The sequence below is a fragment of the Schistocerca cancellata genome, chromosome 5, assembly GCF_023864275.1.
Source record: "Schistocerca cancellata isolate TAMUIC-IGC-003103 chromosome 5, iqSchCanc2.1, whole genome shotgun sequence".
NCBI lineage: Eukaryota > Metazoa > Arthropoda > Insecta > Orthoptera > Acrididae > Schistocerca > Schistocerca cancellata.
In genome coordinates this window covers 839,162,844-839,177,499 of record NC_064630.1, presented here as the reverse complement: position 1 = coordinate 839,177,499, position 14,656 = coordinate 839,162,844, and the positions used below count along the sequence as shown (strand labels likewise).

The 14,656-nt window shown below is 37.7% G+C and overlaps 1 protein-coding gene across 2 annotated transcripts in view; it reads right to left on the bottom strand.

Moving 5' to 3' along the window:
• The window catches only part of LOC126187365 (zinc finger protein 665-like), a 186,405-nt gene that overhangs the window by 122,164 nt on the left and 49,585 nt on the right, over positions 1-14,656 (bottom strand). For both annotated transcript variants that reach the window (XM_049928409.1, XM_049928410.1), the window contains exon 4: positions 9,485-9,565. In XM_049928409.1, the coding sequence (XP_049784366.1) occupies positions 9,485-9,565 (81 nt within the window). The remainder of the gene's footprint in view (positions 1-9,484; positions 9,566-14,656) is intronic.

The window sequence follows — 14,656 nt, the reverse complement described above, 5'->3', positions numbered from 1 at the left end:
TTTTGTATTTACAACACTGTATTCACCTGACCAGAAGTCTTGTTCCTCCTGCCATCGAACATGACTAATTCCCACTATATCTATCTTAACCTATCAATTTCCCTTTTTAAATTTTCTAACCTAACTGCCTGATTAAGTGATCTGACATTCCATGCTCCAACCTGTAGAATGCCACTTTTCTTTCTCCTGATAACTACGTCCTCCTGACTAGTCCCCACCTGGAGATCCAAATGGGGGACTATTTTACCTCCAGAATATTTTACCCAAGAGGACGACATCATCATTTAACCATACAGTAAAGCTGCATGCTCTCGGGAAAAATTACGGTTGTAGTTTCTCCTTGCTTTCAGACGTTTGCAGAACCAGCGCAGCAAGTTCGTTTTGATTAGTGTTACAAGGCCAGATCAGTCAATCATCCAGACTGTTGCCACTGCAACTACTGAAAAGGCTGCTGCCCTCTTTAGGAAAAAAATTCCTAAATACTAGTGAAGAGCTGACTAAAACCTCGAGTGAACACTCATGGCTTAATATTAAAGTAGGATGAGAGAGAATAGTGAAGTAGTAAGCAAAAGGTTATTCAAGGTTATTGAAAGAAAAGAAATGTATACTGTTAAAATATGAAATTGTTATTATACATGATATTATCTACCTAACGATTACGTATAAAATATTGCGCGTTCGATCTGAGGGAAAGGTTATGTAGTGTTCTGAGAATTCAAACCACTCAATTTTCTACCATCTTGAACACACGATATTTTAGATGTGAGTCAGAGAGCGGAAACCTACCTACTGCGAGTCACGTCTGTGCGTGTACGTTTAAATTCAGTCACAGGAAGAATGTAGACGCGGCAGTCTAACTGCACCAACAAGAACCTGTCGGGCAGTCCATGGATGTTTAGTGAGAGCGTACGAGAGGACCAAGGAGTATTTATGTAACTCTTTGATAATAGTGTCAGTGTCTATCGTTAGTGAAAAAAGAAAAGTTTTTTAAAACCCTTATTCCAGTCTTGCTAGAGGCAAGACGTATTTCATGAATCCTGTGATATAGAGATATGGTATTAAGTCAACTCTGTTGTGGATGTAATTAGATGTGTTTCTGATGTGAGGTGATACGAGTGACTTACAGGATGTTTATGTGAGAAGGGAGAAGTTTGTTCAGTATGAAGTTTTAATATATCGTTAGTTGATGGAACGTAACCTTCGAGTATCTACTTATTTCACAAGTAGAGGGAGAATTTTAAACATTCCTGTACCTAGCATCCCCCCATGAACCATGGACCTTGCCGTTGGTGGGGAGGCTTGCGTGCCTCAGCGATACAGATAGCCGTACCGTAGGTACAACCACAACGGAGGGGTATCTGTTGAGAGGCCAGACAAACGTGTGGTTCCTGAAGAGGGGCAGCAGCCTTTTCAGTAGTTGCAAGGGCAACAGTCTGGATGATTGACTGATCTGGCCTTGTAACAATAACCAAAACGGCCTTGCTGTGCTGGTACTGCGAACGGCTGAAAGCAAGGGGAAACTACGGCCGTAATTTTTCCCGAGGGCATGCAGCTTTACTGTATGATTAAATGATGATGGCGTCCTCTTGGGTAAAATATTCCGGAAGTAAAATAGTCCCCCATTCGAATCTCCGGGCGGGGACTACTCAAGAGGACGTCGTTATCAGGAGAAAGAAAACGGGCGTTCTACGGATCGGAGCGTGGAATGTCAGATCATTTAATCGGGCAGGCAGGTTAGAAAATTTAAAAAGGGAAATGGATAGGTTAAAGTTAGATATAGTGGGAATTAGTTAAGTTCAGTGGCAGGAGGAACAAGACTTCTGGTCAGGTGACTACAGGGTTATAAACACAAAGTCAAATAGGGGTAATGCAGGAGTAGGTTTAATAATAAATAGGAATGCGGGTAAGCTACTACAAACAGCATAGTGAACACATAATTGCGGCCAAGATAGATACGCAGCCCACACCTACTACAGTAGTACAAGTTTATATGCCAACTAGCGCTGCAGATGACGAAGAAATTGAAGAAATGTATGATGAAATAAAAGGAATTATTCAGATAGTGAAGGGAGACGAAAATTTAATAGCCGTGGGTGACTGGAAATCGAGTGTAGGAAAAGAGAGAGAAGGAAACGTAGTAGGTGAATATGGATTGGGGCTAAGAAATGAAAGAGGAAGCCGCCTGGTAGAATTTTGCACACAGCACAACTTAATCATAGCTAACACTTGGTTTAAGAATCACGATAGAAGGTTGTATACATGGAAGAACCCTGGAGATACTAAAAGGTATCAGATAGATTATATAATGGTAAGACAGAGATTTAGGAACCAGGTTTTAAATTGTAAGACATTTCCAGGGGCAGATGTGGACTCTGACCACAATCTATTGGTTATGACCTGTAGATTAAAACTGAAGAAACTGCAAAGAGGTGGGAATTTAAGGAGATGGGACCTGGATAAACTGACAGAACCAGAGGTTGTACAGAGTTTCAGGGAGAGCATAAGGGCAAAGGCATGGGGGAAAGAAATACAGTAGAAGAAGAATGGGTAGCTCTGAGGGATGAAGTAGTGAAGGCAGCAGAGGATCAAGTAGGTAAAAAGACGAGGGCTAGTAGAAATCCTTGGGTAACAGAAGAAATATTGAACTAATTGATGAAAGGAGAAAACATAAAAATGCAGTAAATGAAGCAGGTAAAAAGGAATACAAACGTCTCAAAAATGAGATCGACAGGAAGTGCAAAATGGCTAAGCAGGGATGGCTAGAGGACAAATGCAAGGATGTAGAGGCTTATCTCAATAGGGGTAAGATAGATACTGCCTACAGGAAAATTAAAGAGACCTTGGGAGATAAGAGAACCACTTGTATGAACATCAAGAGCTCAGATGGAAACCCAGTTCTAAGCAAAGAAGGGAAGGCAGAAAGGTGGAAGGAGTATATAGAGGGTCTATACAAGGGCGATGTACTCGAGGACAATATTATGGAAATGGAAGAGGATGTAGATGAAGATGAAATGGGAGATACGATACTGCGTGAAGAGTTTGACAGAGCACTGAAAGACCTGAGTCGAAACAAGGCCCCTGGCGTAGACAACATTCCATTGGAACTACTGACGGCCTTGGGAGAGCCAGTCCTGACAAAACTCTACCATCTGGTGAGCACAATGTATGAGACAGGCGAAATACCCTCAGACTTCAAGAAGAATATAATAATTCCAATCCCAAAGAAAGCAGGTGTTGACAGATGTGAAAATTACCGAACAATCAGTTTAATAAGCCACAGCTGCAAAATACTAACACGAATTCTTTACAGACGAATGGAAAAACTAGTAGAAGCCGACCTCGGGGAAGATCAGTTTGGATTCCGTAGAAATACTGGAACACGTGAGGCAATACTGACCTTACGACTTATCTTAGAAGAAAGATTAAGGAAAGGCAAACCTACGTTTCTAGCATTTGTTGACTTAAGAGAAAGCTTTTGACAATGTTGACTGGAATACTCTCTTTCAAATTCTAAAGGTGGCAGGGGTAAAATACAGGGAGCGAAAGGTTATTTACAATTTCTACAGAAACCAGATGGCAGTTATAAGAGTCGAGGGACATGAAAGGGAAGCAGTGGTTGGGAAGGGAGTAAGACAGGGTTGTAGCCTCTCCCCGATGTTATTCAATCTGTATATTGAGCAAGCAGTAAAGAAAACAAAAGAAAAATTCGGAGTAGGTATTAAAATCCATGGAGAAGAAATAAAATCTTTGAGGTTCGCCGATGACATTGTAATTCTGTCAGGGACAGCAAAGGACCTGGAAGAGCAGTTGAACGGAATGGATAGTGTCTTGAAAGGAGGATGCAAGATGAACATCAACAAAAGCAAAACGAGGATAATGGAATGTAGTCGAATTAAGTCGGGTGATGTTGAGGGTATTAGATTAGGAAATGAGACACTTAAAGTAGTAAAGGAGTTTTACTATTTGGGGAGCAAAATAACTGATGATGGTCGAAGTAGAGAGGATATAAAATGTAGTCTGGCAATGGCAAGGAAAGCGTTTCTGAAGAAGAGAAATTTGTTAACATCAAGTATAGATTTAAGTGTCAGGAAGTCATTTCTGAAAGTATTTGTATGGAGTGTAGCCATGTATGGAAGCGAAACATGGACGATAAATAGTTTGGACAAGAAGAGAATAGAAGCTTTCGAAATGTGGTGCTACAGAAGAATGCTGAAGATTAGATGGGTAGATCACGTAACTAATGAGGAAGTATTGAATAGGATTGGGGAGAAGAGGAGTTTGTGGCATAACTTGACCAGAAGAAGAGATCGGTTGGTAGGACATGTTCTGAGGCATCAAGGGATCACCAATTTCGTATTGGAGGGTAGCGTGGAGGGTAAAAATCGTAGGGGGAGACCAAGAGATGAATACACTAAGCAGATTCAGAAGGATGTAGGATGCAGTAGGTACTGGGAGATGAAGAAGCTTGCACTGGATAGAGTAGCATGAAGAGCTGCATCAAACCAGTCTCAGGACTGAAGATCACAACAACAACGTATCTAGCATCACTCTTCGTAGAAGAAGTTTAAAGAGACTCCAGAAGCCAGGGAAGAAGATCGGCTGCAGACAAGTCATCTCATAAAAGGAGTGGAAGTTAGTATATCTACTTCACACTTACATCATTGTTCAAAAGCGTTAGAAGGTTCAAAAGGCAAATGTTATTCTGTGATATTTGACAGTTGACCAAGATTTCCCATAAAGATCAGATAAGCGAAGTATTACTATACTACAATATGTTTTGATTGGGAATTGGGATGCACAAGTAGTGGAATTTTTTACAGATTTCAATGAAATGAAAAACAAAACAGCCAAAGGTATTTGTGAGATAATACTAAGTAGCCCAATGGTGATGGACTTCACTTTATGAACTGAAGAGGACAAACTTTCAATAACACTGCCAACATGGTTGGAAGAGTGGCAGGTGTGCAGCAACAGATGAAATACTTTAATAGTAAGGCAAATTTGTTGCTCGAGGCTGAATTTGTTGGTAGAGGTGAATTCATTGACTTTCTTGGGCACAATGGAACACTGTTATGCTTTCTTTCTCATGTAAACTCAGGGATGGCAGTTTCTGTTTGCTGTTATAGGCAAGAGTTTCAAGAGGTCTCAAAAGATTTGTTGCAGCACAATAGGTAGCAGAGCAAACATGACTGGATAACATTAAAAACAAAGTTTGTATCTTGGATCTCTGGGAACCAGTACTGCGTGAAATGAAAGGGACCCAAAGTAATTTTTAAACAGAGGGACTTTATGCACATTAGTGTGTTGAGAAAATAAAAGCATTACAGACAATATTTGAAAATAAATGAGGAGTCTGTAGAAAAGGCTTTCAGTTACATATAAAACTTGTGCAAAGAATTTGACGTTTCTATTAAACTTCCAAGTTGAATTAAGAGGGGATATTTGTGGTGACCGAAGTAGAGATGTCGGATTATTGCACGAGAACGATTTAAAACAAAAAGTGTTTCCTTCATTAGATAAAGTAATTGTTGAAATCCGTGAGAGGTTCCAGTAGTTTCAGAATTTGGCCAAAAAGTATGCCTTCCTAAGGCCTGCAATGACATTGGGCATTGATGACTAGAAGAGAGTGTGTATATAAGGCTTCGTAGGTACAACAAATTGTAAGAAACAATCTATTGAGTCCGGCCTAGTGTGTTTGTCATAGTTTACTTACGAGTCCAAACTTGAAGAAGGTAACATGCTTTTATAATGCTCAGAATACTCCCCACAGCTGCTGTAAGTAATGCCAGTTGTGAGAGAAACTTCTCTAAGTCAAAACTGATAAAAAAAAATTATTTAAGATCAACAATGTCTATGTTAAAGTTAACAAATCTAGTTTTTTTGGCCATCAGCCAAGATATAAAAATTAACATACACCAATAACTTAAAATAATTTGTGTTGCAAATAATGCGTACAATGTAATTTCAGTTTAAGACAGACACTTTATTGTGAATCCATTTGAAACAGTGACAGAGTATGAGAGATTTTTTGCCTTCCATTTCTTTGCAGGCATTTTACAACTGTTACAAGCAAAAGTAATACTTCCCTGAACTTTGAGACCTCACGCTGATCCTCAATATGTTTAGAGTGATTCTCGTCTTTCAAGTTGATTTGTGAATACATTCTAGTGTTTACAAAGTGAAGCCTTATATTCTCATATCACATGCCCTCTCTATAAAGGAGAACGCAAATACACATTTTGCCAGGAAATTTGAAGCTATGAACATAAAGTTGCATTCAGATATATTTATATGTTCAAGCCCTTCTTAAATTTTTCACTGCACTATGTAAATCCTTCCCACTTCCTAACATAACACTGAAATCAAAGTTAAATCACATTAATATTCATCCTTTGGTTAAAATTTTGCATTAAAAGAGAAATATTTTCAGGGCATTTTCAATGAAATCATACCAGTGTCACGGCTCCTGAACACAGCAGTTCATTTTCCATGGTAGGACTTCAAAGCACACTGAATTTGAAACAGCTTGTTAATCACTTGTGAGTGGTAGGGTAAAGGAAAGTGACTGCAAGGAAAATCACTAGCATGTGTGAGGGGCTTTAACAGATTGTTTCTATAAAACAGAAACGTGTTACAAACAATAAACCAAAGCCATTACATACTTATAGATATGTTGTTCTTAACTCTGATGTCAATAATGCAGCTTTATTTGAATTTGTTGTTCTCTTTTTGACAAGATACCTGGACTGAATCTAAAATGTAATAAAATTGCGATGTTCGTCTCTTGTTTTTGTGACGTCCACGATAATGTCCGCTGCCCTTGTCCTTGTGCTCCAGGTGTCATGGGAGTGACGGAAGAGTGATGCAAGATGCACCTCTAAATTATTTTTCATAGACAGTTCTAGAAATACTTGATGATTCACTTTAATTCGGTAGATGATTGCCACTGTTTTTAACCCTAGCTACAGATGAGTCCATTCTCTATATTGAAAGCCTTCTTCAAACCACTATTACCTCCACAGCCTAACACATGTCTGCCTCCATAAGATTACAGTCATGTGTTATTTAGTACATACGCACTCGCCCTCGAAAACCAAAGCTGTCATGAAACCTGCACCCCAGGGGGATACCTACCTATGTTCTAGACTATGCAGGGGTTTCTTATTAAGTCATGTAAGTCTCTGCTCTGGAGGTCATTCAATTCAGATTAAATGTTCCAGCCAATAAGTACTATGGTAACAGACTGATAGGCTTCCACCCCCTTACAAACATTCCCATCAGCTCATTCCTCTCTTCTGCTACTGGTACAACAATATCAGTTACATATGTTTCCAGCCTGACCTTGAACACAACCATGAAGTTCAGTTGATGCGCACACAAATTGCAGCCCGCTACTGGCCTCAGTCGAATGGCGACACTTGTATGAGTAAAACGTTGTGTGCTGCAATGGATACAATTGGGTATCTTGCACTGATTAAGTTCCTGACAAAAGAAGGGCTTGCACCAGCTGAAATCAAAATCTGCTTGGATGGTGTTAATGGTGAGGCTTCCCCTTTAAAGTCCACAGTTAAGGAATGGTAAAAACAGTTTCGTCTAGATGGAAAAAGCATTGCTGATGATCCACGTGTTGGTCAACCTGTTGAAGTGGTGACTGAGGAAAGCATCGCTGTTGTTGAAAGTGAACTTCTGAGTGACAGGCGGTTGAACCTCAAGGAAACTTGCAGCAAGGTAAGGGTTAACTGAAACAACCAAATTTCAAGTCATGCATGATGATTTGCACGTGAAAAATGTCAGTGCAAGATGGGTGCCCAGTCTTCTCCATGCAGCGCAAGAGCAGCAGCTCATGATTTGCTGCACCCAGTTGTTGGAACTTTGCCGTGGCAACCAGAAAGACGTACTGGAATCCATTGTTGAGAGGGGATGAAACTATGGTTCTTTATAGGATCCTCTGTCCAAAAGAGAATCTCTAGAATGGTGTAAACCAGTGAAGCTCCACCAAGAAAGACTAAGGTCACTACGCCCACAGAAAAAGTCATGGCAACAATCTTCTGGGATTCCAGAGGAATTATCTTAAGTTTATTTCAAAGAGAGAAACACCGATGTGAGTGTCAATACGAGAATTCACTTCTGTACAAATAACATGATTCCTTCAAACTGAAGAGGAGAGGAAGGTTGTCACATGGTGTTCATCTTCTCCACAACAATGCGCCAGTGCACACGGCGGCAACTGTGAAGATTTCTGTAAAGGAAAGTGGCTTCCAGGAGATTGACCATTCATCCTATGGTACAGATCTAGCTCCAGGTGACTATTATCTTTTCTCCAAACTATATTTTGCCGATAAAGAATCAGATTACTTTCTGAAAGGCACAAGGTTGTTAATTCGCAGATGTGTAAAGTGTATTGAAATAAAGGGTGATTATGTAAAAAAAGCGTGACTGTAAAAAAAAAAAAAACACTTGAAGATGTAGTCAGGCCGCAAAATTTCAGAACCCACCCCATATCCTCCCTGCTACTAGCAGTTTCCTCCTAGGTGTTGCTTCCAGGAATAACCACTCGTTACTCTTGATACAGTGTTACAAAAAGTTGAAAAGTTTATACCTCAAGGTAAGCTCTTGTGACTCAGGGAATACTCATGACCCCAACAAATCCTGGTTTCACTAAATTCGCCCCGTCCTCTAATGATAAGCTGACATATGGAGCATACCTGTCCATACGCATGCATACTCAATGCCCATTGTTTAATGGGCAGTGGAAATGCCTGCTGAGCTCCAATTGATAAGGAATTATTATAGAATAAATACACATGAAAGTACTTTCCAAACTCAAATGAGAATATCATAATTTACTGCTATGAAAGCCCATTCTGTACATCCTCAAAATTGTTACGAATTACTTACTTCTCAGTCGATGAGTGTATATGCTTTCATTCCCAGGACTGTCTTAAATATAGGAAATTTTCTTTGCTTTTACAGACAACTCGCACAAACAGGTCATGTAAATAATCTGCTAAAATAATTTATTCAGCATAACAGAAAGTGTAGAAGAGACCCAAAAAATTATGTAGGGAAAATAGATGAGAACGCGCCTATCTTCTTTTGATAAGCTTCAATCAAATACAAATACTGTTACACATTATCAAAGTTCTCTATATTTTTGCTCAGCTGCAAAAATCGAAAGGGGGTGGGGACAGAAAATTTAGGGTTCACACTGGGTGGCAGATACCCACACTACACCACTGCCCAGAATATAAAACTATAAAATATGTATAAGAATACATAGCAAAGTCTTCGACAATTATGTAAGTAATGAAATGTTACTAATATGTAGCAGCAGCTACACAGTAGTAGCAACAATTCTGAAAGTGTGTCTACACTAAATAACATATTTCACATATTTCTTCTTTTATATATCTCTAGTAATTTATCACAATTTAAATAAAGTTATAAATCATGATTTCCTGTGATCAGAATTAATTATACTTACCCTTGTTCAGAAGTGTTTTCCCCCAATGGTTCAATATACACATCACCTTCTGCTATTTCATAACGTGTTTCTATTTCCGCACTGCAACAGACAATCCCATACTATAGAAATTTCTCTAAACAAATTTTGTTATTTTATTGCTACATGAAATCCAAATAGAACAGATGTAATCCACAAAGAATTTAAAATTAATGTGAAAAAGGGATATATTCAGTAAATTTTGTTTGTGTGGTTCAGAATGACAATAAAAGGGCATAAAGAGAATTCAGAATAATACTGCATGTTACAAATCATCAGGACAACATGATAAGTAAAGTAAGAGGTTATTACAAATCTGTCACAAGGAAAGTGCATAGTATTGATATTCTGATCTGGGTGTCAGAAAATTGAGGACAACGAGATTTTTTTAAACAGTTCAATTGTCTTCATATTCTGGACATTGTGTTGCTTTTGAGCTCAATACATACTCGAACTTCCAATATAAGCGGCATTTTCTTATTACAATTTTGTAGCAAGTCGCCAATGTCTCCTAAAAAGTGAAGCACGGAAGGCTATGCCTCAGTTAAGTTTGATTTTGTCAAACAGTCAGAATAAATAATAAAACCAACCTGATTAATTCATAACATGATACACAGCTCATTGTTTCCATTAGCAAGTTGTTATAAACCGCATTCCCTCCCTAAACTAGTCAAGAAAGAGCACAGAAATGTGATGAGACTACTACCATCCTTTTAACAGGCGGTGCTGGGAATGTACCACCCCAATGGAAATCCTCCACTGACATTGCCGCAACCATATTGTGTGCGCAACAAATGTAAACAACGAAGGCTTTCCCGGCATAATGATTGATAATATTCTTCTCGGGTGTGCAGCCGGATCATAACGTCATTTTGACACAATATTTCAGCGGACCATCTGGCCACCATGTTCAGGTGAGAGTGCTGGTACACAATCTCACGGAAGTTCTGGCTAAATCATGTACCAGCACTCTAACCTGAAGATGGCAGCCAGATGGATCGCTGAAATATTGTGTCAAGATGACATTATGATCCGGCTGCACACCCGAGAAGAATATTATACATGTAAACCGACAATATCGCCCCTTCTATGCTCGACCAGCAATCATTTTCATTAGGTTGATCAAGATATAGACTAAAGTGGTATGTGTTTCACGGCAAATGCTACTCTACCAGGCTTCAGCTTTTTGTCTTCAGTGCTGAGACTGGTTTGATGCAACTTTCCATGCTACTCTATCCTGTGCAAGCTTCTTCATCTCCCAGTACTTACTGCAACCTACATTATTCTGGATATGCTTAGTGTATTCATCTCTTGCTCTCCCTCTACGATTTTTACCCTCCACGCTGCCCTCCAAAGTTAAATTGGTGATCTCTTGATGCCTTAGAACATGTCCTACCAACCGATCCCGTCTTCTAGTCAAGTTGTGCCACAAGCTTCTCTTCTCCCCAATCCTATTCAATACCTCCTCAATAGTTATGTGATCTACCCATCTAATCTTCAGCATTCTTCTGTAGCACCACATTTCAAAAGCTTCTATTCTCTTCTTGTCCAAACTATTGATCGTCCATGTTTCACTTCCATACATGGATACACTCCATACAAATACTTTCAGAAACAACTTCCTGACACTTAAATCTATACTCGATGTTAAATTTCTCTTCTTCAGAAACAGTTCCCTTGCCATTGCCAGTCTACATTTTATATCTTCTCGACTTCGATCATCATCAGTTATTTTGCTCCCCAAATAGCAAAATTCCTTTACTACTTTAAGTAGTCTCATTTCCTAATCTAATTCCCTCAGCATCACCTGACTTAATTCGACTTCATTCCATTATCCTCATTTTGCTTTTGTTGATGTTCATCTTGCATCCTCCTTTCAAGACACTATCCATTCCGTTCAACTGCTCTTCAAAGTCCTTTGCTGTCTCTGACAGAATTACAATGTCATCGGCGAACCTCAAAGTTTTTATTTCTTTTCCATGGATTTCAATACTTACTCCGAATTTTTCTTTTGTTTCCTTCACTGCTTGCTCAATATACCGATTGAATAACATCAGAGATTGGGTACAATGCTGTCTCACTCCCTTCCCAACCACTGCTTCCCTTTCGTGCCCCTCAATTCTTGTTACTGCCATCTGATTTCTGTAAAAATTCTAAATAGCCTTTCACTCCCTGTCTTTTACCCCTGCCACCTTCAGAATTTGAAAGAGAGTATTCCAGTCAACATTGTCAAAAGCTTTCTCTAAGTTTACAAATGCCAGAAACTTAGGTTTGCCTTTTCTTAATCTAGCTTCTAAGATAAGTCTTAAGGTCAATATTGCCTCACGTGTTCCAATATTTCTACAGAATCCAAACTGATCTTCCCCAATGTCGGCTTCAACTAGTTTTTCCATCTGTCTGTAAAGAATTCACATTTATATTTTGCAGCTGTGACTTATTAAACTGATAGTTCAGTAATTTTCGCATCTGTCAACATCTGCTTTCTTTGGGATTGGAATTAATATATTCTTCTTAAAGTCTGAGGGTATTTCGCCTGTCTCATATCTTGCTCCCCAGATGGTAAGAGTTTTGTCAGGACTGGCTCTCCCAAGGCTGTCAGTAGTTCTAATGGAATTATGTCTACTCCTGGGGCCTTGTTTCGACTCAGGTCTTTCAGTGCTCTGTCAAACTCTTCACGCAGTATCATATCTCCCATTTCATCTTCATCTACATACTCTTCCATTTCCATAATATTGTCCTCAAGTACATCGCCCTTGTATAGACCCTCTATACACCCCTTCCTTCCACCTTTCTGCTTTCCCTCCTTTGCTTAGAACTGGGTTTCCATCTGAGCTCTTGATATTCATAAGTGGGTCTCTTTTCTCCAAAGGTCTCTCTAAATTTCCTGTAAGCAGTATCTATCTTACCCCTTGTGAGATAAGCCTCTAAATACTTACATTTGTCCTCTAGCCATCCCTGCTAGGCCATTTTGCACTTCCTGTTGATCTCATTTTTGAGACGTCTGTATTCCTTTTTGCCTGCTCCATTTACTGCATTTTTATATTTTCTCCTTTCATCAATTAAATTCAATATCTCTTCTGTTACCCAAGGATTTCTAGTAGCCCTCGTCTTTTTACCTACTTGATCCTTTGCTACCTTCACTATTTCATCTCTCAAAGCTACCCATTCTTCTTCTACTGCATTTCTTTCCCCCATTCCTGTAAATTGTTCCCTTATGCTCTCCCTGAAACTCTCTACAACCTCTGGTTCTGCCAGTTTATCCAGGTCCAATCTCCTTAAATTCCCACCTTTTTTGCATTTTCTTCAGTTTTAATCTACAGTTCATAACCAATAGATTGTGGTCAGAATCCACATCTGCCCCTGGAAATGTTTCATAATTTAAAACCTGTTCATAAATCTCTGTCTTACCATTATATAATCTATCTGAAACCTGTCAGTATCTCCAGGATTCTTCCATGTATACATTCTTCTTATATGATTCTTAAACCAAGTGTTAGCTATGATTAAGTTGTGCTCTGTGCAAAATTCTACCAGGCGGCTTCCTCTTTGATTTCTTACCTCCAATCCATATTCACCTACTACGTTTCCTTCTCTCCCTTTTCCTACTACCGAATTCCAGTCACCTATGACTATTAAATTTTTGTCCCTTCACGACCTGAATAATTTCTTTTATCTCATCGTATATTTCATCAATTTCTTCATCATCTGCAGAGCTAGTTGGCATATAAACTTGTACTACTGTAGTAGGCATGGGCTTCATGTCTATCTTGGCCACAATAACGCGTTCACTAAGCTGTTTGTAGTAGCTTACCTGCACTCCTATTTTTTTATTCATTAGGTAACCTACTCCTGCATTACCCCTATCTATTACCAGGGAAAAATAATTCTAGTAATATGTTCAAACTGTTTTCCTTGCTGTGGTTGGTTTAATATTATATTAGGCTCAAACAATGATACATCTTTAACAGTTTCGTACTTTAAATGGCATTTTTCTAGTGACTTTTCAGTTACTTTGAGTAGCATGCTTCGCATCGCAATCCAAACTTCTGGATATGAGAATGATGTCCTTTGATTTCTTTAACGAACTTTCTGGTTTGGAAACCAATATTGAAGCTAATTTTTGTAAGGGAAACAAGTTTGGTTTACTTTCAGTTTCAAGAAAAAAAAACAGCAGACCCTGTGATTGGTACTTTAGCTAAGCATTTCCTACAAGTTACACAGACTTAGCAAATCTGAAATGCAATCAGGAGCAAATGGATGAACAGTCTGAAACTTTCTTAAAAATGATTCACATTTTAAAGGAATAGTATTGAAAAATCACAATTTTACTTTTCATGAAAATTGTCTTTTTATTGTGCTGGAATATTTCTGATAGTAAGTTCAATGAAAACTTACTATTCACAACTTGCAAAGCTGATCCAGCTTCAGCTTTTGTAACATTATCTCTTGCACCAACCGATTCAACTAAGTTTTGGGTTTCAAGCACATTTTAACACTGGCACACTATCTCAGGTTTGTTTCAATCTTTAGTACTGAACTGAAATTGACTGGGCAGGTGGATTTACACTTTATTTGTCTTACCAACATTTTTTCTCTCTTGAAAAAGTAGTAAAAGCACAAAAAATTTTTAAGGGTAGATTGAGCCTCTTTTTTTAAAAAAAATCTTTTTTTAAAAAAATCTTTTTTTAAAAAAATCTTTTTTTAAAAAAATCTTTTTTTAAAAAAATCTTTTTTTAAAAAAAATCTTTTTTTAAAAAAAATCTTTTTTTAAAAAAAATCTTTTTTTAAAAAAAATCTTTTTTTAAAAAAAATCTTTTTTTAAAAAAAATCTTTTTTTAAAAAAAATCTTTTTTTAAAAAAAATCTTTTTTTAAAAAAAATCTTTTTTTAAAAAAAAATCTTTTTTTAAAAAAAAAATCTTTTTTTAAAAAAAAATCTTTTTTTAAAAAAAAATCTTTTTTTAAAAAAAAATCTTTTTTTAAAAAAAAATCTTTTTTTTAAAAAAAAATCTTTTTTTAAAAAAAATCTTTTTTTAAAAAAAAATCTTTTTTTAAAAAAAAATCTTTTTTTAAAAAAAAATCTTTTTTTTAAAAAAAATCTTTTTTTAAAAAAAATCTTTTTTTAAAAAAAAATCTTTTTTTAAAAAAAATCTTTT